The sequence below is a fragment of the Rhizophagus irregularis genome, chromosome 25 (genome assembly GCF_026210795.1).
Source record: "Rhizophagus irregularis chromosome 25, complete sequence".
NCBI lineage: Eukaryota > Fungi > Glomeromycota > Glomeromycetes > Glomerales > Glomeraceae > Rhizophagus > Rhizophagus irregularis.
In genome coordinates, this window is record NC_089453.1 from 2,090,674 (window position 1) to 2,116,033 (window position 25,360).

The window sequence follows — 25,360 nt, forward strand, 5'->3', positions numbered from 1 at the left end:
TTCCCTTTCTTTTTTTTTTAGGAAACCTGGACGTGAGACGAAGAAACGACCAGGATTTAAGAGAACGAACTATGGTAAGTTCGTTTCTTTTATTTTATTTTATTTTTTTTTACTTAAGGGAACGTAATTAACGTTCCCTTTCTTTTTTTTTTAGGAAACCTGGACGTGAGACGAAGGAACGACCAGGATTTAAGAGAACGAACTATGGTAAGTTCGTTTTTTTTTATTTTATTTTTTATTTTTACTTAAGGGAACGTACTAATTAACGTTCCCTTTCTTTTTTTTAGGAAACCTGGACGTGAGACGAAGCTGAACGACTAGGATTCAAAAAAGAATGAACTATGGTAAGTTCATTTCTTTTTTTTGTTTTTTTTTATTTTTACTTAAGAGAACGTAATTAACGTTCCCTTTCTTTTTTTTTAGGAAACCTGGACGTGAGACGAAGCTGAACGACCAGGATTCAAAAAAAGAACGAACTATGGTAAGTTCGTTTCTTTTTTTTGTTTTTTTTTATTTTTACTTAAGGAAACGTACTAATTAATGTTCCCTTTCTTTTTTTTTAGGAAACCTGGACGTGAGACGAAGCTGAACGACCAGGATTCAAAAAAAAGAATGAATTATGGTAAGTTCGTTTCTTTTTTTTGTTTTTTTTTTTGTTTTTACTTAGGGAACGTAATTAACATTCCCTTTCTTTTTTTTTAGAAACCTGGACATGAGACGAAGCTGAACGACCAGGATTCAAAAAAAAGAACAAACTATGGTAAGTTCGTTTCTTTTTTTTAGTTTTTTTTTATTTTTACTTAAGGGAACGTAATTAACGTTCCCTTTCTTTTTTTTAGGAAACCTGGACGTGAGACGAAGCTGAACGACCAGGATTCAAAAAAGAATGAACTATGGTAAGTTCGTTTCTTTTTTTTGTTTTTTTCTTTTACTTGAGGAACGTAATTAACGTTCCCTTCCTTTTTTTAGGACAAGGACCAGATCCGAACCAGATTTGGATCAGATTCAAATCGGATTCAAATGGATCCGAACCAGATTCAGATCAAATTGAACCAGATCTGATCGGATTCGGATCAGATCAGATCTATTAAAATAAAAATCAGATCGGATCAGATTTAAGCTGAATCCGGTCTGAACTGATCTGTTAGGAGCACTACTTAAAATGAGTTGACCATAATTTGTAAAATTTTATTATTATTTGATCTATATAACTAAAGAAATTCATGTGTAACAGAGAGTTTTAGATTACCCTGTATCTGGTATTTTTTTTTTTTTTTTTTAAATAAAGGAAAAATTTATTATAAAAGAAAAATATACAAAATTGAACTAATCTAGTTTAAATATAAGATCGAATAAAAACTAATAAAAAACTTGGTGACTTAAGAATATGTGTTCAAAAGAACTATCTACCATTATGCCTGCCCAAATACTTTTACATGCATAAAACATCCTACCGGTATTCGTACATCCTTAGGTGACTAGCTCAAAGATATTTCTCTATAAAAAAAAATAAAACTATAACATAAAACAATTCTAAAACCTAAAAAAATCTAGTATATCCTAAATTAATTTACGCAAAACATCTAAAATTTCCGCTAAGACCTTAGATCGTGATGTTTTACGGGACTTATCTTTTTTCTGCTTTTTATGCTTCTCAGGTGGTTTCTTTTTAGGATTCTTAGAATTCTTTTGACTTTTATCAGTCTGTCGACTTCCTGAAGTTCTTTTCTGATCCTTGTTGGCATTATTGCCAAATAACCTTGTTCATTGCATTGGAGGATCATGTCGATTCCAAGACAGGTGCTGTTGCTCTTAATCATATTGATTATCTAATGCTGTACGCATATCAACCCACTTTTCAAAATAACCAATAAGCTTACGATCCCCTTTTGCTGTTTGTACAATTTTAAAGCTTTTCAAACCATTAATCGCAGTAAGGAATGAATGTGGGTGATAGTCTTTCTATAAGGTTGCTACTGTCATCGAATCTGGAATTTTTCGAATTGTAGCTTGAAACTTCTCATATTGTTTTCTTTCTTTGAGTGTCCACCTTGCTGGAAATTACTGAACTGGTATCCTCCCTAAATTCGTAGTCCAAATCAGACCATCATTACCTTTGAACTGGGCTAGACAAAAGGAAGTTAATTCTATCTTCAAACGAACTGTCTGGTATTTCTTTTGTTGTTTCATTTGTAACGAGATAGTCTTTCCCCACAGAGTTAACTGTTGCAGAATTTCTTCTGGTGTCAAGGATACTGGAACATCATAAACCAATATATTTCTAATCCGTGATGTATCATCATCATTTGGTTTATGACCTGTAATAACTTGTTGAATAATATTTTTATTTGACTTCTTTTTTTTATTCGAAGATTTTGTCAAATTAGATGAATTGTCAACTGGTTGTTTTACAAGCTGCGGCTGAGGCATTACATCCAGTTCAGAAATAGGTTGTACTGTTAAGATGTCCATATCAATATATTGGTCAACATGTGATTGTGATCCAGAGGCATCCGCAATCGACCGATTTATAATTACATCTTGATCAACACCCAATTGATCATCATCATCATCAGTATTTCTTATTATTTCACTAGTACTTACATCTGTAAGCACATCAGAATCGGAATCTTCAGATTGGTGTTTTTTCTTCTTATTTTTTTTAGCCTTCTTGCCCTTTTTAGACTTTTCTTTATGCTTTCTCACTAAACGTAACATTTGCTTTCTTCCTTCACTGCGCTTTTTTATTCCAGAGTATACTGCGTTAAAACCCTGAGAAGCAGAGTACATAGCAACATGTAAAAAAAAAGAAAAACTTTGAGGTGTCATTTTATAGTGAGCGGCTTTATTCTCCCAACTGAGTATTTATTCATTTGATAGACCAAAATTTGCTTTTAAAATATTATTTTGAACTTCTACTTGAGGTCCAGAAAAAAATGAAGTAAAAAGACTTTCACAATATTGAAAATAATGTGTATATGTAAAATGTAAAAATCTATATTCTTCGCCAGTTCCATAAGGAAACTTATTTTCGCAGTGTTTGGCAAATGACTTGAAATGACCAAATGATTCAAATGACAAATGACAAATAACATGTCATTTCAATGCTTAAATGACAAATGACTTTTGGTCATTTGAATGTAATTTTGGTCAGCATTATAATTTTTGCCTACACTACATTCATTAGCAAACGGGACCCAGAACCTGGAAACCCTAACCCGGCCTGGATCTGGATCCGGGTTTGGGCCGGCAAACTTTCTTCAAAATTCACCCGGGCCGGATCCGGGCCGGCACATGAATTTTCGTTGAACCCGGATTTTCATAATTCTGGCCAAAATCGCCTTAATTCCGGCCAAAATTAAACTGGCCAAAATTAAGTTGGCCGATTTTTTTGTTTTTACAACAAAATGATATAATAAAAGTCCGAGTCCGGTCCAGGCTAGGTTTTTAATATTTTAAGTCCGGGCCGGGCACTTTATGTTAATTTCCAAGTGCAGACCGGGCCGGGTTGTAAAATAGTGGTCAATGCAGACCTCTAATTCATTATTTTTTAATTATAGTCACATGATTATTTATGTGATAAATATTAGCCAATCAAAATCAAATGATTGAAATGACCAAATGACAAATGATTATGAATAATGACAAATGATTTCATAAATCATTTAAAAGGTCAAATGACCAGATCATTTCCGAACACTGTATTTTCAGCTATTTGTATATTTCTACTATCTTCCATATTAATAAAAACGAAAGTAAAAAAATTTTTATTTTTTACTGCGGAATTATTATGTTTTTAAGAAATTGAGGAAGAAGTTTTTTTTACCCTGTATCTGGTATAAATAAATTTTGAATTGCGATGTGTGATTCGTCTGCGCCTGATCTATTCCGTAACTGGTAATTATAATGTTGATTGCTGTCAGGTCATGTGTACGTTCCGATGGCGAGATTTCATCACTAATACAGTTCTGTTCAAGAGTGATTTTAATTTTTTTTTTCTAATTTTTTTTTCTAATTTTTCTTTTATTTTGTTCTTTCACCTCTTAGGTTTGGATCAGCAATATAATCAAAATAAAATAATTTTTTTATTGAATAAATATGCTTTGTATGATTTTTTTTGCATATTTTTTTCACTTAAAAATAAAAGAACATGATAATATTATATAAGATCTAATTTATCTTAATATAAAACAAATTTATTGTTATCAGTTATATTGATATAAACCCAGTTAACCCTGTTGCAATGCAACAGGCTAAAGCTAATCATGATGATCTAAAATAAAAATCGTTCTTTTTTATTTATATTTTTATAATTACAAAAAACATGGTAAATTACTGGTCATTTGAATACAAGATGTTTGACCAAAAAAAAGAAAAATTTTTTAAATTTTATAAAAAAAAAATTGAAACAAAATAAGACTAATATCATCTAATATCATGAAATAATAGTTAATTATTCAGAAATGAGGTTTCCATATTTGAATTTCCATAAAGGATCAGTATTATCAATCATGCTATACTCCTCACATAGTTCATCTTTAAGTTTCCACCAGATTGCACGCATTTTTTTTATATGTTCATCAGAAGGTTCTGATCGAGGAAAAGGAAGCCATGACGGATGATATTTAGACAAAAATTCAGTGAGGGGTAAATAAATTGAATCCTTATCACATCCCCATTTGCTGTTATAAGATTTGTCTTCAGTACATATGATTAAAGTTGGAAACCTTGTTTTTACATCACGAAAACCAGAAAAAGCTGAAAGTAAATGTTTAGATACTTGATGTTTAGTATGACCATCATCTGGTAGCTCACATTTGGAAGAACAAAGTGGACATCTTGCTGAACAACCAATTTTATTCCAATAAACCAATTTTGCCTCCAAATACATAAACATTTTTTCCTTTGATTCAGATTTTTCATTATCAGTCCATATATTTTGTATATTTTTTAAGGACTTATGAAGTAAATCACAAAAATCAACAGGTTTTTTAATAGTAACACTTCCAAGCAGATTATTCACATCTTTTAAAATTTTGGAAAAGTCTACTGGCAAATCATTAAAAAGGCTTGATAATTGCAGTTGTTCATATTCTTTACTTGGATCAAATAATGAACTCAATTTAGAAACAGCATTTGTTAGACCTTCTATTGTATTTTTATAATAATTATCGATTTCACATAATTTTGAATTCACCAAACTTTTTATATATACGGAAAGACTGGAATTAAAAATTTTATTCATATATTCTATCGGGTCTCTAAGGTATTCTCGAATTTCATTAATGTTTAATACATCAAAACTTTGCATGTAAGCATGATTTGTTGTAGTGTATGCGTCCGTCCAACTTTCTCTTAAATAATTTTGAAGACTTTGATCAACCGATTCTTCGATTTCTGATATTTGTTGCTTAAATGCTATTGATAGATAATTAAGAACTTCCTTGGAGAGACTTTCATAAGAAAAATTTGCTAAAGTCTTTTTAAATAATAATGATAAATTTTTTTTCAAGTTATCCAAGTTTTCTTTTTGTTGATTTTCCCATTCAATAGTATTATTACTCAATGTATTATATATTTGTGATCTTAAATATTTCTGTAAATATAAATTATTTAATATTCGATTAATACATGTAAGCATGAGATAAGAAATATTATGTAAAACATTATGTAATAGTAATTACCTCAAAAATATCAAATTCAATCTTAAATTCAATTTTACTAGTTGGTGATTATGTAAATTCAAATAAACAGTTACATATTGTTTCTAGCCATTTGATTGTCTGTCCATATTCAATATGTAAAGATGATTTTCGTCTCACTTCAGAAGTAATTCCATCAATTGTCTGCATAAATTTGTCATTAATTTCTTTAGCCGTCTTTTTTTTGATCGTTTTTTGCGTAAAAGGACTCAAAAAATCTGTTTTTTCAATTATATTTTGAATTTGTTTCACATCAATATTAATATTTTCTTCCAAAGTTGATGGTTTCTTTATACTTATCCAAAAAACTCTTTTGAATTTTTCTTTTTCTTTTGAATCTTGACGTACTGTTGAACTAAATTCACTAACAGCATTATTAAAAGTTTCTTGAACATGTTGTTTTAATTTTTCTGACTGATATACCATCTGACGATTAAATTCTTTTTTATCATCTTCTACCTCTTTCCAAATATCTTCAAATATTTTTGCACATTCTGCTTCATTGATCTTTTTAAAACCAGTTGTATTTAATCCCTGGATTTTTTTACCAGCTTTTTTTATCGCGCATTGTGTTAACCAATCATCTTTATATTTTCTTACTAAAGACATCCATTGAGCATCTTGTTCTCTTCTTTCTACCGTGATCATATTACGAATAAGTCTCTTTCCTTCTTCTATAATATCAGCATCAAATTGTTCTTGTACAAATTTGGAATAATATTTCAGACATTTTTCTGTCCAGTTATCATTAAGAATATCTAATTCAGATCTAAATTCTCTTTCAATTTGAGTCCATTTTGAATAATCTGATTCAATTTCTTTAACACAATTATTAATTATGTCCTTAGAATTCGTAATAAATTCTGGCAATTCACTTTCTTTGATAGTATTAACAATAACACGCATTTGACGCCATTCTTGAATTTCTTTAAAATTTTTAAAATGAAGAAAACTTCCATATGTATTAATTTTACCCCATACGGTCTTCATATACGGAATAAATCCTAAAAAGAGTGTATAAATATACTATCTAATTTATGTAAAGTGAAATATGAGATAATGACAGATAATTTTAATACCTTGTACATTTGTGAATTGTTCTGACGTATTTTTGCGCAATAGAGCAGATTTTAGGAGTGATTGTCGTAAATTTGAAATTCTTGTAGAAAATACTTCCTATTTTAAAGATATATAAATCAATAATTTTTAAACATTATTTATAATAAATAATAAATGAAAATGATTAAAAACGAGGTTATTGCAGAGAGTGGTGAGAACAAGCAATATATATATATACTTACGGCTGGTAAATTAATGGTTTCGGTTTTTCCGATACTGTTAGTACGAGAACGAAATTCATCTGGATAACTGCTAAATGCATTTTCTAATAAATGAATGTCTTGTTGTTCAACTGACATGAAATCCTCCAATGTGTCAACACAACCAGGAATTTGCTCAAACATTTTTTTTAGTCCATCAACAATATCCTTAAATGCTGGTTCTTGAGCTTCTATCATACCAATCATATCACGAAGTACAAAATGTAATCTCGGTTTTGATTGTCTATGTCTAAGAGCGTCCAAATGCCATGAAGATACTTCTAATATATCACCAATATCACTTGTTAACCCTTTTGTATTAATTATTATATTCTGCGAACACATTAATGCTAATAGTGTTATTTTTTTATCAAAATTGGTACGGTGAGTAATATATTTTTGAGTAGTTGATGCCATTCCTTCGGAATCAAGAATTAAAAGATCAATCGTATTTCCCTCAAAATTCGCGGTTCTATAACTCATATATACTCCTTTTGTACTAAAAAGAAAATAAATATTAATTTTATAATATTTAAAAAAGGCTAATGATTATTAATAAAATATTTACCATCTTGAAGCAGAAGTTGCAAATCCACAATGGAATAAATAATTCAAAAGAGTGGATTTCCCTGAACTTTCTAGTCCAATAACTGAGATTACAATTAATCTTCGTTCAACATTTGTCATCAATTTACCTAAAACACAGGATAAAAACTTCGTTGGAAGAGAGCGTAATGATAAACCATCGAGGAATTGCAAAGGTTCTCCTTCAAGGATCCATGTTTTGAACGCTTCTTGCAGTTTTTTTGAGTTAACATTATATCTAATTTAATAAAAAAATAAATTTTAAAATTTTAAATAAATTTTTAAATATACTTACGATTAAATACTTACAATTGTTCTAACACAGATTTACGAGGATTATTATGCAATTCAGATAATATAATAAATTCAAGCCAAAAGTCATGGATAGAAATATCATTCTCCTCAATCATCCTATTGATTTCAGTTCGTTCTACATCGTTCTTTGAATTTTGTAATTCATGTAAAAACTTTTTGAAAAAATCATCAATTTGACAGGAAAAATCTCTTATTTTTTCTATATTATTTTCATTAATTAATTTTGCAAAATCAATGAAAATTGATAATGGTTCTTTTGTATTAATTTCAACTTGTTCTTTTCGATATTGTTGTATTTTATTAAGAATTTCTCCTTCAGATATGAATATTGAATTCTCTTGTGATTCTGTTGTAGATTTCTTATCATTTAATGCTTCAATCTCATGTTCTAGATGAGTCGCACGAAAAATATCTGATTTGCCATTAAATTCGATGGACTTCATTTTAGAAGCGAATGCAGATTTTTCAGTTTCACTTTTCCAAATATTTAAAGTACTTCCATCTAATAATTTAAGAAATAGTGATGGATGGACAATTTTTGATTCGAGTATTGACAGTTTTTTTATTACGTCATCTTTTTTCTTTTCGGTAAATTGATTAAAGTCGTTAGAAATTTGTTCAATTTTAATACATTCAGACTTGAAGTGTGGTTCCAGTAATTTTTTTAAAGTCTTTTTACGTTTACTGAAGGGATCATTATTTTTTTTTGATTTACTCCAATATATTACAGATATTTTTGAAATGAATAAATTATCGGATCCTGCTAAGATTGTATTAAGAAGTTGATTTAATTCACTAGATGGCGAGTTTCCTTCAAAATCTTGATCATTTACATGTAAGAACATGTAAAATGCAAATTGTGAGAAGCTATTAATTAGGCTAAGAAAAGTCTGATGTGGGTTTTCTTCAAAGTATACTTCAGCTATAGCAATAGGTTTTCGTTCATAATTTTCCGAAGCGGGATGAAAAGAAATATCGATTGAACCAGTCGAGGTAATACTTAAACCATCTTCACGAGGTTTACAAATAATTGGATAAAGCATTTTTGAGAATGGTGAAGATAATTCGCTCGTAGTTAGATTGAATGATAATAATAAATGATAATTTTCTTGAAGTATTAAACTATGAATTTCTCTTAATACTCGAAGACCTTTTTGGCTAAAATCATTTTTATTTGTGAATAATAATGGAATGGGAATATTCGCTCGAGTAAGCGAAAGTAAGATTTTCGAAAGTGCTTTTTTTGGTACTTTATCCAAGAAAGCTACAAGATAATCTCTTCCTTTGCAGTCAACTAATCGTTTTAATGTCTGTGAAGAGTCATCAAGTTCTTTGGAGTCTGAAATTTGTCTAATGCAATCCTGAATACGTTGCAATGAAATGGTTCTATTAATTATATCGATGATATATGGAAATATATTTCTAAGAATTCCATTTGTAGGATCTTTTAAAGAAGGTATCACTTTAACTTTAAATATTTCTTCAGTCAATTCATCTACTACAAAGTTTGTAGCGTCATAACTGATTGGCTCGTCTCCAAAAGTAATTTGGAAAAACTCCTCGAGTGATAAAGATTCAGGTTGCGTTTCATTATCAGATGAGTCATCAGAATCCTCAGAACTTGTATCAGAGATATGATCGTCATGATCCAGGCTTTTATCAAGAATTACAGATTGACTTAATTTGACCAAATCACCTATAAAATATAAATAAAGTTATTAATTATGGTAATTATAGTTATAAATCATTTTATATAAAAAGAACGTACTAAATAACGAAAAATTACCTTTATTTGACTCTATATTCTTATGAGAAGATAAGCATGATTCAAAAATTATAAAGTAATTTACTATGTTTTGAATTCTATCTAGCTTTTTAATGAAGGGCGCAGAAATTTTGACATTATTAACGTACTCTTTTTTTAATTGATCGAGAACATCAATCTCAAATAATCGTGGATATTTGTTCAGAGTAGTCATAAAATCAGAGGAGTCGATAGGCGATTGATCATCTGGATACTGTTTATTATAATTATTAATGGTTTTATGGATAACTTTAAAAAAAAAGAAAATAAATAAACAAAAGTTTGTTATAAATACATCAGTATTATTTGAAAAAAATATATCGTAGGAATATGTCTTGATAATTTACCTTGTGAAAGAATATTATCCATGCTTCTTAGTTGAAATTGATGTACGAGTTCTTTTTTATAGTTTAACATTCCATTGGAAAATTTATCAAGAATATTACGAGTTATTTCAAGTGATATTTTTTGTTCATGCTCATCGGAAATTTTCTCAGCTAATATCGTAGCTGTTGATATTGCAATTTCGAGGCTCATACTGGAAGATTTTATCATAAAAAATATGCAGTATTAGTACACATTGTGTTACCGCCGATGTTGTTTATCTAAATTAATTACCTCTTATTTTGCCAAGCTTTACAATTAAATGCCGATTCACCAATCACGCACACAAGATTTTCATTATGACCATGTTGATAGCTTTTATAGAACTCTTTATTTACTAACGAGTCAGTTGAAACTTTTGAGATTGAACCCAAGTCATAATTATTGATTTCAAAGAATCTAAAACCGTCTTGTATAATATTCGTAAACCAAGGATTATTCTTTATTGAATTTGAACCAGAATCAAGTTCAATATTGTCGAATTCAGATTTCGATAAATTTATTTTGAGATTTTGATTATTTTGTTGTAATTGCATCAAATATCTTATCTGAAATGAAGATAAGATCTCTATTTCGCTATTCTGAAAATGATTTTCGGTAAGACTAAAGTTAATTTCTAATTCATAATGATTGGAAATAACTTCTTTTTCGAACTGGCAACTGTCATAAAGGTTAACGCTATAACCATCTGCGAGAACCAATAAATCAAATCTAAAATCTTGACTCGTTTGTGCAGGGTCAAACCTGATTAAATAAAATGGAAAATTTTGTTAGAATTGAACGTATTTAACTTTCGATGACCAAAAGACTTAAATTACTGCGGATTGACACATTTTATAATATATACCTTTCGTGAATAAGTTGGACAGTTTCCTTGGGAAGTTTTTTAATCAACTCCAAAAGTCGGTCTTCGAATCCATGTAGAGAATATGGAGAAGATACATAATCACGGACACTTTGTGGAAGACGTAAAATTTCATTCTTATTTAACGAAGAAGACTGGTCTTTCGAATTACGAATTTTATAATATTCATGATAAAGAAGAATTTTTCCTGTAATTTCTTTCGTAACAAAAACTTCGGATAAAGAAAGAGCGAAGATAAGACCAGAAAGACCTCCGCTACAGACGACAATAATTGGGTTTTGAAACATTTAGCGAAAAATCAATAATAAGTATAGTATTTATGAAGAATAAGTAAAGAAATTGGCAATTTCAGCTCGGAAATGTTGGAAATCTGAAATGTTGATCATTTAATCACACACACTGACGCAATTACGCAATTTTGTAAACAAAGAAAATTTAAAAAAGTTTGAAATTTTATGCAGAACTCACACCGTACACAATGAATACAGACGAAATCATGTGAATAAACATGTGAATGATAAATTTGATTATCTGTTATATTATTTAAAATACATTTGTTTATTCGTTTTATATTTTCACATTCACAGATTCACATGATGATTACCAGTTACGGAATTGATCATGGGTTACTGCATACAAGATTCCAGTATTACGAGTAGACGAGTAGTCAAGTAGTACCCGAAGTCAAACCCTTTGAAAAATGAAAATTGATTAATACTCGGTTCAACATGATATAATTTTATTTATAGCAAGGCCGTTCCAAATTAATAATTAGTTTAAAGTCCTTTTGTCTGAAAAAATTGGGGTATAATTTAAACAAACATGTTAAATAACATATTTATAATGAATTTTTTATTTATTCGTTTTTCTTTTTCTCTTTTGTCCTAAAAAACGTCAGAAATACCACTAAATTTTTAAATATGATTTCTACATTTTGTAATGATATTAATGATATTGTTAATATAGAACTATGGATTAATTCTCTTAATGGCATATATGTAAAACAATATACGGATATTATCAAATTACAACCTTTAAAGAGAATATTTATGTATATCAGAAAATTTCATTTAACTTGGAATTGGAATTTCGATCAGAAACTTTGAAAGAACTAATACTTGATAGTATAGATTTTTCAATATGATATTAATTTATCATTTATATCAAAATTAAAATGTATAGAACTTCTTGAATTTTTATAATGCAAAGGATTCAATCATAGTGAAGTTCATAAACTATGGTATTGTACTACGGGAGCTTTTATGCATTTGTTATAAAATCCGTAATATGTCATTGTCTCGTCTTGTTGATGATTTGTGCGATATTGGAAGATAATATTTCTTACTATTTACCACAAAGGATTAACATGCGATTGATTCTGTAATGAATCATCAGGTTCAATATCATCTAAATCTTTTAAAATATACTTAACTTGGCATGGTTCAAAACTTTTACATACTAAGTTTTTAATACTAACCCAATGGTTTGTTATTGGATTATAAAACTGTACAGATATTTTCGGTCATCGACTATATAACCCGAATTTCATTTAGAGGGTCTTCAAAATTTTTATTTTATTTTCTTCAATATCTATAGCGCATCTTGTAACTTTCTCGTAAATGGCAACGATAAAATAAAAAAAAAAGATTAAAATATAAATCAGATTATGTAGTACACATTTTTTTATGAAGACGCGATCATCAACTATTAAATCACATGATTTCATATGAAGTCACATGACATAAATTTATGCCTAAATTTTTCAAAAAAGAGAACGTTAAACTAATTATTAATTTGGAACGGACTAAATTTGATCAATCTTTAATTTTTTATAACCGCTTATTAACAAACACCATGTGATTATTAAATGATAAAAATAAAATTAACCCAAAATCATTAAATTAACTAAAAATGGTTATAAAAAATTAAAAATTCACCCAGAAAATCAGTAAATACACTATCATAAATAAAATTTACTACTATGTAGTACTATGGTAATTATGATAGACATCATGTTGAATGGTTTACCACGTAAAACTTCTGGTGCCGAACTCCGTATATTTCATTTTTTATATTTGGTTGATTAACTGGTCTACATAAATCAAGATCACTAATATTTACTGAATAAATACTATTACAAAGTATAGTATTATCACTATGGAGATCGTCATTACAGAATTTATGGGAATAATGTCATTGATATTAATATTTTCCATATTTGAATGATTTTTAGATAACCAATACAGCAATAAGGCAATTTTGTGATCTTCATATGTGAAGCGCGTAAAATGTACTTGCAATATTTTATACAGTAATCAAATGTGTTTAAGTTAAATAATATGGTGTTATTTAAAGTTTTAAAAACTTATAAACTTATTAAGTCTCATACCTTTGCATAAAGATGAAAACATAATAATTATGTGGTCCACTTAAGTAAATACATCATTTTATTATCAACATAATCCAAGATCACTAATAAAAACTCAAAATAAAATTGTGTTTTATCATTTGATTTTATAGAATTTATTAATGACAATGAATTTTCATTTTTTAAACGAAATGTTAATAAAGGAAAACAAGATAATTTTTAAAATATTTCATTGATGAACATTATTAAATTCGAATATAATATGAACAGTCTTTCATAAAAACTTAAATAACGTCATCGAATATACTATTTATTTTTTCATATTTACTTTACATAAAGTAATCTAAAAAATTCAATATTACCTAAAATTTTCTTACAATTAATTTTTCTGAAGAATACTAAGAATAATGAATCGTCAATACAGTACGTCTAAGGATCGGCACAATTTTTTGGTAAATCCCATTACACAAATTTTTAAAATAAATCCATTTAAAATTACATAATGCCACAAAAGGATGACAAAGTGCCGATCTTAATACGGAATTTTTTTTATTAACCAAACTTGGTTTGGCTTTTTTTTTTAACCAAAAAAGAACTAGAGTGATTCGCACATTACTTATATAATAAAGGAGAATAAACTTTTAATAAAGTTAGATTATAAATTTCACGTGATCTGATATTTATTACTATTGTAACCTCCATATATATAAAAAAATCGTTTTCAAATCCCTATCTATAATATATCTTTATTTTCCCAATATACATGTTCTTTTCGATTATTATTACTCACGTTTTATTAATTCTTTTTTTCTTTCTTTTTTTTATATTCAATTTGCATTTTTCATTCCCTTTGTATTAAACCTGAGTTACGACAGTTATTCTCTCTCTTTTTTTATCTTTCCAACGTGATTAAAATTGATGAATACAATATTTCGATGACGCAACCAGATAAGTTTATAGAAAGTATCAGAAATGCGCGGCGTGAAACATCGTAAATGAGAATTTATTGGTAATTTTCCATGAAACTTCATAAATTTTAATTAATATGAAGCGAAATATTTGTAATTTATTTATTGTTGAATCAAGTCAAACAACTGCTAAACCAGTGATATTTTCTTTTGTTATAAATGATGTAGTTGTTACTTTCTTTTATATGCGTTAGGGAAAGTGGTGATACATTGAACAAGGTTGCAATAACCATTGAAATGAATAATTGAGGAGATCAACCTATTTAAACGCTACGATCCATCCCATTTAGGGTGGAGCCCTCGAAATTCAGGCACTGTGATTCACATGAAGCATGACATCCTCGTATATTCATTCATTCATAATGAGAAAATCCAAATGTGATTCGTAGGTATATTTTTTATTCATAATAAAAAGTCTCACATATGACACGTTGATCACCGAAAATAATATTTAAAATTGTTTCAATCGTATATCAACTTTTTTTACCCTTAACCTTAAGAAATAAACGTACAAATGTCTTCAAATTTTTGCTCGAAATTATCCGATGATTACGAAAAACTCTTTGAATCTGAAGTAGGATATGACGTTATTATTTACGCAGGAGAAGGACCAAATATTAAGGAATTTCATGCTCATTCAAATATTTTATTTATTAGATCTGGATATTTTCGTTCTGCATTTTCTAATAAATGGGCAGAAAAGAAAGATGGAAAGTTTATTTACAGAAAGCCAAATATTTCGCCTCACTTATTCAACATTATTCTCAGGTAAAGAAAAAAACGTATATTATTAAATTTTAAAATTTATTAAAAAATGAAAATGTCAAATTAATAATTATTTAATCATATTTTAGGTTTATTTATTGTGGAAAAATTGAATTGAAAAATCTGCAAGGATCAGATGTTTTGGAATTATTTGTTAGCCGTAGATGAACTCAATATTCAACAATTAATTTCTCATATTCAAGGATATTTAGTTAAACATCAAGCCAAATTTTTGTATCAAAAACCAACTGGTATACTTGAAACTATTCATCAACACGAATCATTTACAGATTTATGGAATTTTTGTCTCGAAACGATTTGTAAGGAACCTAAAATTTTATTTGATTCTGATAAATTTGTTAATTTAAAAGAACCTTTATTAGAATTATTATTAAAAAGAGATGATTTAAATATGAATGAAATCGAAATTTGGGAAAGTTTATTGAAATGGAGTTTTTCTCAAGAGAATATGGAAAATGATCCAACAAAATGGAATAAGGATGATATTACAAAAGTTGAGAGATCATTATATAGGTTTATTCCATTAATTAGATTTTATGATATCGAACCTACAGATTTCTTTTATAAAGTTTATAATTATAGAGACGTCTTACCTAAAGATTTAATTCATGATCTTTTAGAATTTCATATAGTTCCTAATACGAAGCTTAAAACGAGTATAACTCCATCAAGAAAACCAAATTTAAATTTTGAAATTGATTCAACCCTAATTCAATCAAACCATATTCCTCTTTTTGCTTCATGGATTGATAGAAAAGGTTCTTCGCATTACAATAATAAAAATATTCCCTATGATTTCAAATTATTATATCATTCGGGTCGGGATGGATTTAATGCTGCATCATTTCATAGAAAATGTAACAATAAAGGAGCTACTGTTTGGGTAGCAAAAATTCAAGATTCGACACAATTAATTGGAGGATATAATCCACTTGATTGGAATGGGAATAACGTTTGGAAAATCCACTAGAGATAGTTTTTTATTTAATTTTACAGATGGAAAAAATATTTCTACTGCGAAATTAGGTTATGTTAATGATCCAGATAGTGCTATTTATTGTGTCGATTCTCAAGGTCCACAAATGGGTGTTTTAATATGTCAAGATGATAATAAGTGGGTTAATTATGATGATAATGCTACTTGCTATCCTGATATTGGTATTCCAAATACTTCAGATATTCCTAATTTTAAAGTAGAATATTATGAAGTATTTCAAGTAATTAAAAAATAAAAATGTATAAATAATTTGTATGTTTATAAAATTTGAGAATGATTTAATTAATAAAACAAAGTTGTTGAAGAACACATTTGTTGTTAATTGAGCTGTTTAAGTTGATTATCGTTTATTGTTTCGTTTATTATATTTAAACAGTGAATCCGCAGTTAATTGAAGCCACGCAGTCATTCACATGACAAGTCGATCAAGTCGATCACATTTAAGGTTAATTTTTTTCTCCCAATCATATGACAAAAATTTTTTTTTTTAAACTTAAACGTACTGTTTTTTAAAATGTCTTCAAAATTTTGGTCCGAGTTATCTCATGATTATGAAAAACTTTTTGAGACTGAAATAGGATATGACGTCATTATTTACGCAGGAGAAGAACCAAACATTAAAGAAATCCATGCTCATTCGAATATTTTATGTATTAGGTCAGAATATTTTCGTACAGCATTCTCAACTGAATGGGCAGAAAAAAAGGATGGAAAATTTATTTTAAAGAAACCAAATGTTTCGCCTCACTTAATTGAAATCATTCTTAGGTAACAAAACAAAACGTATGTTAAATAAAATTTTAAAAATTTCAAATCAATAATTATTAAATTATTTATATATTTTTTTTAGGTTTATTTATTGCGGAAAAATTGAATTGGAAAATTTACAAGGACCGGATGTATTGAAATTATTGATAGCCGTTGATGAACTTAATATCATTCCATTGATTTCTTATATTCAAGAATATTTAATTGAACATCAAACTGAATTTTTACATCAAAATCCAACTGGTATTCTTGAAACTGTTTATCAACATGAGACATTTATAGATTTATGGAATTTTTATCTTGAAAAAATTTGTGAAGAACCTAAAATTTTATTTAAATCTGATAAATTTATTAATTTAAAAGCATCTTTATTGGAATTATTATTAAAAAGGGATGATTTAAGTATGGGTGAAATCAAAGTTTGGGAAGGGTTAATGAAATGGTGCTTTGCTCAACAAAATGTGGAGAATGATCCAACTAAATGGAGTAAAGATGATTTTATAAAGATTGAAAGGTTATTACGTAGATTCATTCCATTTATTAGATTTTATGATATTGAACCTAAAGATTTCCTTTACAAGGTTTATATTTACAAAGACATCTTACCAGTAGATTTAATTCATGAACTTTTGGAATTTCATATTGTTCCTAATATTAAACCCAAAACAAGTGTGGCACCATCAAGAAAATTAAATTCAAAATATAAACTTAATTCAACCTTAATTCAATCGAATCATACTCCTCTTTTTGCTTCATGGATTGATAAAAAAGATTCTTCACATTATAATAATAAAAATATTCCTTATTATTTCAAATTATTATATCATTCAGGTCGGGATGGATTTGATGCTGAATCATTTCATAGAAAATGTAATAATAAAGGAGCTACTATTTGGGTAGCAAAAATTCAAGATTCAACACAATTAATTGGAGGATATAATCCACTTGATTGGGATGGAGCAGGTCGGAAAACTACTACAGATAGTTTTATGTTTAATTTTACTGATGGAAAAAATATTTCTACTGCAAACTTAGGTTATGTTAAAAATCCAAATAATGCTATTTCTTGTTATAATAGTCAAGGTCCACAAATGGGTTATTTTTATTGTAATGGTAATAATGAATGGGCTAATGAAGATTATAATGCTATTCTTTATCCTGATATAGGTATTCCAACTTCAAAGTTTTCAGTAGATAATTATGAAGTATTTCAAGTAATTAAAAAGTAGAAATATGAATTCAATTAATTCAATTATACTTTTTTATTTTATTTTATTTTATTTTTTAAATAGTGAATATATTTATTTATAAAATTTAAAGATTGAAACTTGATGTTTTGTCAATTATTTTAATAAATTATTTATAATTTAATTTTAAACATTAATTTTTAATTTTGGGAAATAATTTTTTTTGCATAAAAAGAAAGAAAAAATTTTATAGAAAGTATTCATTGTAAAGTCTATTGCCAAAGATATGGAAATATAGATACAAATCGTACAATGTAAATGAAGATTTTTTCATACATAAACTGGAATATGTAAAATAAAGGTCAAAATTGAATTTGGTCTAACTCAGATTATTATTATTGGCTCAGACATGAAAATTTAAATTTCATGTCATTTCAGCGCCTTAAATAATTACAATGAGTAGTAATTCTTGTTAATTTCCTTAATGAAAAAAAAAATAAAATATTTTAAACTATAAAATATACTAATTTTATTAATGACACCATTATTTTGATTAATATAATATTTTTAAAGCATCTTAATGATATTATACATTTTCATTTATAAAATTTTTTTTTTTAAAATAAAAAATTGTATGAATTCAGAATCAAAATATTGAATTATCATAAAATCTCAAATAATATATACAGTATTCTAAAATAGGTTTTACGTCTACAAATAATTTTCAGAAAGAGTAATCATTTACATTTTATATTCTTTAAACTTTGAGAAGTTTTTTAAAAGTTCATTAAATAAGAAAAGAATATTTTATTGTGCATATTTAATTTATTAATTGTATTATGTAAATAACTTATATTACACAACAATCTAACATTAAACAACCATAGTATTAGTTTTAGGTTATTAACAAATAATTGGGCTTGCTTTGACCACTTCATTCCCCCTTTCCCCGTTTTTTACTTTAAAGTCCAGTTTCGTGAACAAGCCGGCGTCCTCTTACGCGTCCTATAAAAAGAATAACGAAAAGAAACGTTAGATTGTTGATCATGTACATTCTCAGATTTAGCACAATAAAAAAATATTAACAAAAAATATAATAATTATTTCACCTCCTGCCAAAATCTAGAAATTAAATTTGTCCAATCAGTATGTAAACTCAACAAATAAAGAAAATTAAGAAGATTGGATACAAACCACTAGTCTTTCTTTTGGATTTGACGAGTCTCTGCTACACACTAAGCACTTTTGAATTACACCACAAATCAGACATCTTCTGTCTTATTTCATAGCATATTCACTATTATGGCCATTTTAAAAATATAAATTTTACATAAAAAATTAAAAACTAAGGAGGTAAATTACCTTCCAGTATTTGCATACCCATTCATGTTAAAATCATTATATACCAAATAATAACTTTGACTTACTAATTTTTCGTAACCATTATTATCATCAGTAGCTTCACTCATTTCTTTGGTAGGCGTCATCTCTGAGCTTATTTGTTCAGAGTTTTCTTTCTCAGCTAGCTGCTGCATCATGTAAGGAGTTATCATGATTTATTTTTAATCAATTGCTGATAATTGCCATTTGGACATTGGTTCTGGAGTATTGCAGCTTTCTTAGTTTTCTTATTATATGTTTGATAGAAATTTCTTGTATGTGTTCATCATCCTCATACACAGTGCTTTTACACCTTTTACAACATTCATTCCATAATATGACATATAACCTTGGCCTATGCTCTATACCAGAGCAGTCCCACTTGTGTTTTATGCAATGTTCTTTTTTTACTGCTTTGCTATGAGCCTATGGCAAGTTTGGCAGTGGTGTTTAGACTATGTATTCTTTTACTTCAAAAAACCCCTTTCTCGTGGCTTGTACCTCGTAGACTCTTCCCAATGACGTGACGTTTCCTTGATAATATAATCGTCTAAGTTCACTTACAATATCTTCAGAGATTTGTTGTTTATTACTTGTTGGAGTATCTGAAATACTGAAGATTGAATTAGATACAGGAACGTTAAAGGTCCCATTTTCTATTTCTTTATAAGTATTTTTAACACTAGCAGGTTCTGATTTCCATAAATTACTTGCAATATTAGAAACAAACTTTCATTCAATAGTAATATTTTTTGATTTACATTCTATTTTCAACGCTATTCTATATATTATGAAAGGGTTTGGAATTAACTTGTATTTTAAAAGCTCTTGAGCAGTAATATTAGGTGGAAAACAATTAGCATGATTGCAAATAAAAAGGAAAAAAATAAGGAAAAAAAAATAATTATAAAAAAAAATGAAAGTATAAAAAAAAATATAAAAAAAAATGGAAACATAAAAAAATTAAAAAAAAAATGAAATAAAAATTTTTTTTTTAATGATATCGCAAAAAGTCTAATCAGAGTTCAATGAGTTTCCTATTTTGATGAACAAGCGTGCTAAAAACTACCTTTTTCTCCAATGATCTTCAATTGATAGAAAATCATTTCAACTTATTTATTTTTAATAACAAACTAGGGTAATTTGGTATTGTTAGTGAGTTATAATATAATTATTGCATTATTCAGTAATTATTTATATATATTTTAAGTAATATAATAGGGTTTATATTAAAAAGTTGATTTGTATTTTGTATATTTATCAAATAATAAATTTTATGGTTTATTTTGAGTTTATTAGTTTTATTAAAGAAATATTATATTTAATGATCAAAATGAATTAATCCTGTAACATGTTAAATGGTAATAATATAAAGATAAATATAAATATAATAGTTTGTATTGATTTTAATAAAATATTAGATATGATGATAATGTTAAGTATACGTCAAGGTTGCATGGGATGATCTCCCTCCTGAATATTATCAAAAATTAATTGATAGTATGCCTCAGAGGGTCAATGCTGTTATTTTCGCGAATGGATATAGAATTAATTATTAAATTTTTGTAAAAATCAATAAAGGAAGGCGTAATGAACATGTTAAATTTTTATTTTCATTTTATAAAACATATAAAAATTTTTTAATTTTGAAAAGTGGCCGGATCATTTAGGCCACCATCTGTATGTAACATGATCTGTCCATGTTATTTGATTGGCGGTCGGGTCATATTATACACAATTCTTTATTGCTAATATAATTTTCTGGTTAATGAAATTTTAATCACTTTTTTTACAAAAAAACTTAGTTTGTATTAATAATAATTTTTCTATTCCCATCCTCTTGGAATGAATGATGCAGCTATCCAGTTATTTTCAGTTTTTGTAATTACAAATTTTTTTTAAATGAATATTATTCCTTTTTCAGTCAAAGCCAATTTTTTTTCCATCATTGTAATTCTTTTATTTATTTAGTGTTTTTAATAATTTTTTTATCACTATAAAAATTTGTTTTTAAATTTTCTATTAATAAAATAGTGGCAAAAAAAAAAATAATAAAAATTGATATGAAAATATAAAAACATAATATGGACGAAATTATATTTATTTTGTAAAAGATATTTTGCGATGTGATTTTAACATGATTTATATAAAGAAAAAAACTCCATTAATCCATTTATATTTTGAAACAATAAAATGATATATCTTTTTTTTATACTGTATATTCATACTGTATGCTTATAAAAAAATAAAATCTCCATATTTTTTAATATTCCACATTTTAAAGTACTTAATTAAATTCATATATTTATTATTAAATTCAAATAATAGAATAGCATCTGTTTTTTAATACTAATATATTTCATTAATTTATAATGTTTCATACATTGCATTTATTTATTAAGTTTCATTTATTCACATTTATTGTTAACCTTTTGTATACATGCAATTTACTTTATATATACTGCCTATTATCAGAATAAGTATGTTAATTATGTAATCATTTATGAACTTAATAAATAAACGCGTTAAAAAAAGAATCAGAATAAGTAAAAATTGGCAAAAAATCGGATAGCCAATTTTTGGCTACATCTGTCCAATTTGTGACTTTTACAGCCGATTTCATAGATCGTTAGTGTATTACCAATATAAAAATGTAGATTCCATAATCCATATACAATTTTTTTGTATGGTAAAAAATAAAGAAAAATTTATATTGTAATATTAAATTTAATTTTAAATAATAATGCTTTATTAAGTAATATTAAATAAAAATTTAAATTTTAAAAATACATTAAAGAATGTAAATTTATTTGCAATTCAGTATAGTATGATCATAAAAAATATAAATTACTCCACTGCATTTTCATGAAAATTGGATTTTGACTGCTAAACAACTTTTAATTAATAAAAGAAGTCGATTTCCTTTGAAAAAAATGTTCAAAATACGTTCTGAAGTGACAAAACAGAAAAAATAAAATTCATGAATGAGTACCGTTGTGAAAAACGTGAATAACCCTTCAAGTATTAACTGTACCTTCATGAAAATTAATATCCAAGCAGATTATGACCCACTGAAAAACTTTCAATTAATATAAGAAGTCAATTTACTTTGACTAAAATGCTCAAAATACGCTCTGAAGTGACAAAACGGAAAAAATAAAATTCGTGAATGAGTATCGTTGTGAAAAACGTGAATAACCCTTCAAGTATTAACTGTACCTTCATGAAAACTAATATTCAAACAGATTATAACTCGCTGAACAACTTTCAATTAATATAAGAAGTTGATTTACTTTGATTAAAGTGCCTAAAATACGCTCTGAAGTGACAAAACAGAAAAAATAAAATTCGTGAATGAGTACCGTTGTGAAAAACGTGAATAACCCTTCAAGTATTAACTGTACCTTCATGAAAATTAATATCCAGGCAGATTATGACCCGCTGAACAACTTTCAATTAATATAAGAAGTCGATTTACTTTGACTAAAGTGCTCAAAATACGCTCTGAAGTGACAAAACGGAAAAAATAAAATTCGTGAATGAGTATCGTTGTGAAAAACGTGAATAACTCTTCAAGTATTAACTGTACCTTCGTGAAAATTAATATCCAAGTAGATTATCACCTGCTGAACAACATTCAATTAATATAAGAAGTCGATTTACTTTGACTAAAATGCTCAAAATACGCTCTGAAGTGACAAAACGGAAAAAATAAAATTCGTGAATGAGTACCGTTGTGAAAAACGTGAATAACTCTTCAAGTATTAACTGTACCTTCATGAAAATTAATATCCAAGCAGATTTTGACCCGCCAAAAACTTTCAATTAATATAAGAAGTCGATTTACTTTGACTAAACTGCCCAAAATACGCTCTGAAGGTAAAAAAAATTTGTAATTTAGTACTATCATGTAAAAATGTAAATAACTCCAAAAATATTAACTGTACTTTCATGTAGATTAATATCTTAACAGCTTCAAACTTGCTGAACTACTTTTAATTAAAGAGCAAGATTTACTTTGGCCAAAATGCTCAAACCATAATTTGAAATATGTGTAAACAAACTATAATATTTGTTTATATTTAAATTCTGAGTTATTTAATTTAAATATGTTTGTGTTTATATTTAAGGAAAAAAAATAAAATTTTACTTCTATTTTATTAGGTTTTTGTAAATGAAAAGACAAAAAAATAATCAGCTGAAAAAATAAAAAAATTCTTTGTTAATAACCGTAATACATGATCACATGTTGCAATATTAAAATCGGAAATCCTATATTTAAATTGGTAATACGTATTACATATATGACCGATATATCTCCTGCTATTACAATTGTAAAATAATATTAAAATTATGAATAAATTAAAAGTTTTTTTAATTTGAAAAATGCAAATCTTTCTGAATTACTCAAATTTTCAAATCTGTTTATTATAGTATAATCAATAGTTAATTTTCACTGCAAAATCTCCTAGGAATGGATAAATAAATACATATAAAATTTACTACCCAGTAAGGTTTTTTTGGATGGTTCTAACCTCTACTTATTATTTATTTTATTTATTTTATTTTTTTTATAGAGAGAAATTGTCATAATACATGTATTATTTTAAAATTAACATTTTAAAAATTAAATTGAAAAACTATAATTTATTAATTAACAATAAAATGTTTTTTGTTAAAATTATTTAAAAATTTTTTAAATTATAGCGAAAATGCTACAACAGTAAATAATATTATAATAGCGAAATTGATCAGCAAACAAATGAAAACATGCAAATATTGAATGATGTCTCAATTTAACAGGTATTTTCAGTGGCACAGGAAGAGTTTTTGTGAAAAGTTGGCATTAGAAGTTTTTTTCATTGTCATTGTCATTGACATTGACATTGACATTGACATTGACATTGACATTGTCATTGTCATTTTTTTTTTTTTTTTTTTTGAGCCAATCAAGGATTTTATTAAGTTAATGGTACGAAAGAGTAACTTTACAACAGTTTCGAGGATAACCTACTACACAAAGAAAGCTACAAGGCTAGCCAAAAGAGTTAAAAACCTAGAAGCCTGCCTGCTCAAAAAAATTCGATTTAAAAGGAAAAAAAATCAACCCCAAAAAGGGGCGAACAGGAAAGAAAACTATAACTAAAAGAATGAAAACAAACAAAAAAGTGCACCAAGGTAAAATATATCCCCTATTTGACTACATACTATGGATAACAAACCTATTTCACAAGGACCTCCATGGACCTAGATCTACCTAGATAAGTCAATCCAATAATAGTCCAACATGTGACCACCTTGATCGGCATACTACAAAAACTGCGGTACCCAACCTGTCACTCCCCTTATCACCCGAGTGATCATCGATTTTGAAATTGTAACACCAAGCCACCATGACGATCAAATTTCCAGTATCCCCCCACCCCCCAAAGAAAATAAGGTTACACCGAAAAAAGCGACCAAGAAAAACAAAAAAAAAAAAAATATAAACCTCAGGAAAACTCGAAGTGCAATGAGAAAAACCTGAGTAAAAATCACCAAACATACACCTCAACTCCGTCTCCTTATTTTAGAAGACTAACTCCCCCGTTAACAACATCAACTAGCAAGAAATACGTTGGTCAGGAGCTTTTTCCAAGAAATACCGGTCCGGCCTGCGAACCACTTGGCCAGTTAGACTTTAAAGGCGTAGGAACCAAAATGCACTACTTTTCAACCTTTCAGAAAGCCCAGGAGAACGTTCGTATGGAACTGCCATCTTACAGTATTATTGGTAACTCCAAGACTCATGATAACGGTCTTAACTCAATATAAGCCGTAAGGAGTTCGGGCAAAACTAAAGACCTCGGTAACAACTTCATATAACGTCGAAAAGTCCTTTTACTATCACTCAAGGCAAAAAATCCTCATATTTTTCATCCATGTCTTCTTG

The 25,360-nt window shown here is 27.5% G+C and overlaps 4 protein-coding genes across 4 annotated transcripts; all 4 read right to left on the reverse strand.

Annotated features, from left to right (window-relative positions):
• Positions 1-1,560: 1,560 nt before the first annotated feature.
• On the reverse strand, positions 1,561-2,829 carry OCT59_016925 (uncharacterized protein; the record flags this gene model as incomplete). The annotated part of the gene is made up of 2 exons (XM_066146015.1): positions 1,561-1,759; positions 2,216-2,829. 2 exons carry the CDS (start codon positions 2,827-2,829, stop codon positions 1,561-1,563), a joined length of 813 nt encoding a protein of 270 aa, XP_066003744.1.
• Positions 2,830-4,453: 1,624 nt separating this feature from the next.
• On the reverse strand, positions 4,454-11,261 carry OCT59_016926 (uncharacterized protein; the record flags this gene model as incomplete). The annotated part of the gene is made up of 10 exons (XM_066146016.1): positions 4,454-5,596; positions 5,823-6,706; positions 6,782-6,878; positions 7,004-7,520; positions 7,590-7,844; positions 7,916-9,617; positions 9,708-9,974; positions 10,073-10,263; positions 10,344-10,853; positions 10,957-11,261. 10 exons carry the CDS (start codon positions 11,259-11,261, stop codon positions 4,454-4,456), a joined length of 5,871 nt encoding a protein of 1,956 aa, XP_066003745.1.
• A 7,849-nt stretch (positions 11,262-19,110) lies between these two features.
• Positions 19,111-19,601, reverse strand: OCT59_016927 (uncharacterized protein; the record flags this gene model as incomplete). Its single annotated transcript, XM_066146017.1, has 3 exons — positions 19,111-19,170; positions 19,243-19,321; positions 19,411-19,601. The coding sequence occupies 3 exons, from the start codon at positions 19,599-19,601 to the stop codon at positions 19,111-19,113; spliced, it is 330 nt and encodes a 109-aa protein (XP_066003746.1).
• Positions 19,602-22,163: 2,562 nt separating this feature from the next.
• OCT59_016928 (uncharacterized protein) lies at positions 22,164-23,618 on the reverse strand. Its single transcript, XM_066146019.1, has 6 exons — positions 23,203-23,618; positions 23,018-23,117; positions 22,833-22,932; positions 22,648-22,747; positions 22,463-22,562; positions 22,164-22,377 (listed from the first exon to the last, which is right to left on the reverse strand). Exons 1-2 carry the CDS (start codon positions 23,336-23,338, stop codon positions 23,029-23,031), a joined length of 225 nt encoding a protein of 74 aa, XP_066003747.1. The 5' UTR covers positions 23,339-23,618; the 3' UTR covers positions 22,164-22,377; positions 22,463-22,562; positions 22,648-22,747; positions 22,833-22,932; positions 23,018-23,028.
• Between the last annotated feature and the right edge of the window lie 1,742 nt (positions 23,619-25,360).

What these genes read in the sequence shown, in the direction of transcription:
- OCT59_016928 (XM_066146019.1), bottom strand. Translation starts at nt 23,338, where the DNA reads ATGATAGTACTAAATTACAAATTTTTTTTACCTTCAGAGCGTATTTTG. An exon ending in GGATATTAATTTTCATGAAG is followed by an intron (nt 23,118 to 23,202) that starts GTACAGTTAATA and finishes TTGTCACTTCAG; the next exon opens with AGCGTATTTTGAGCATTTTA.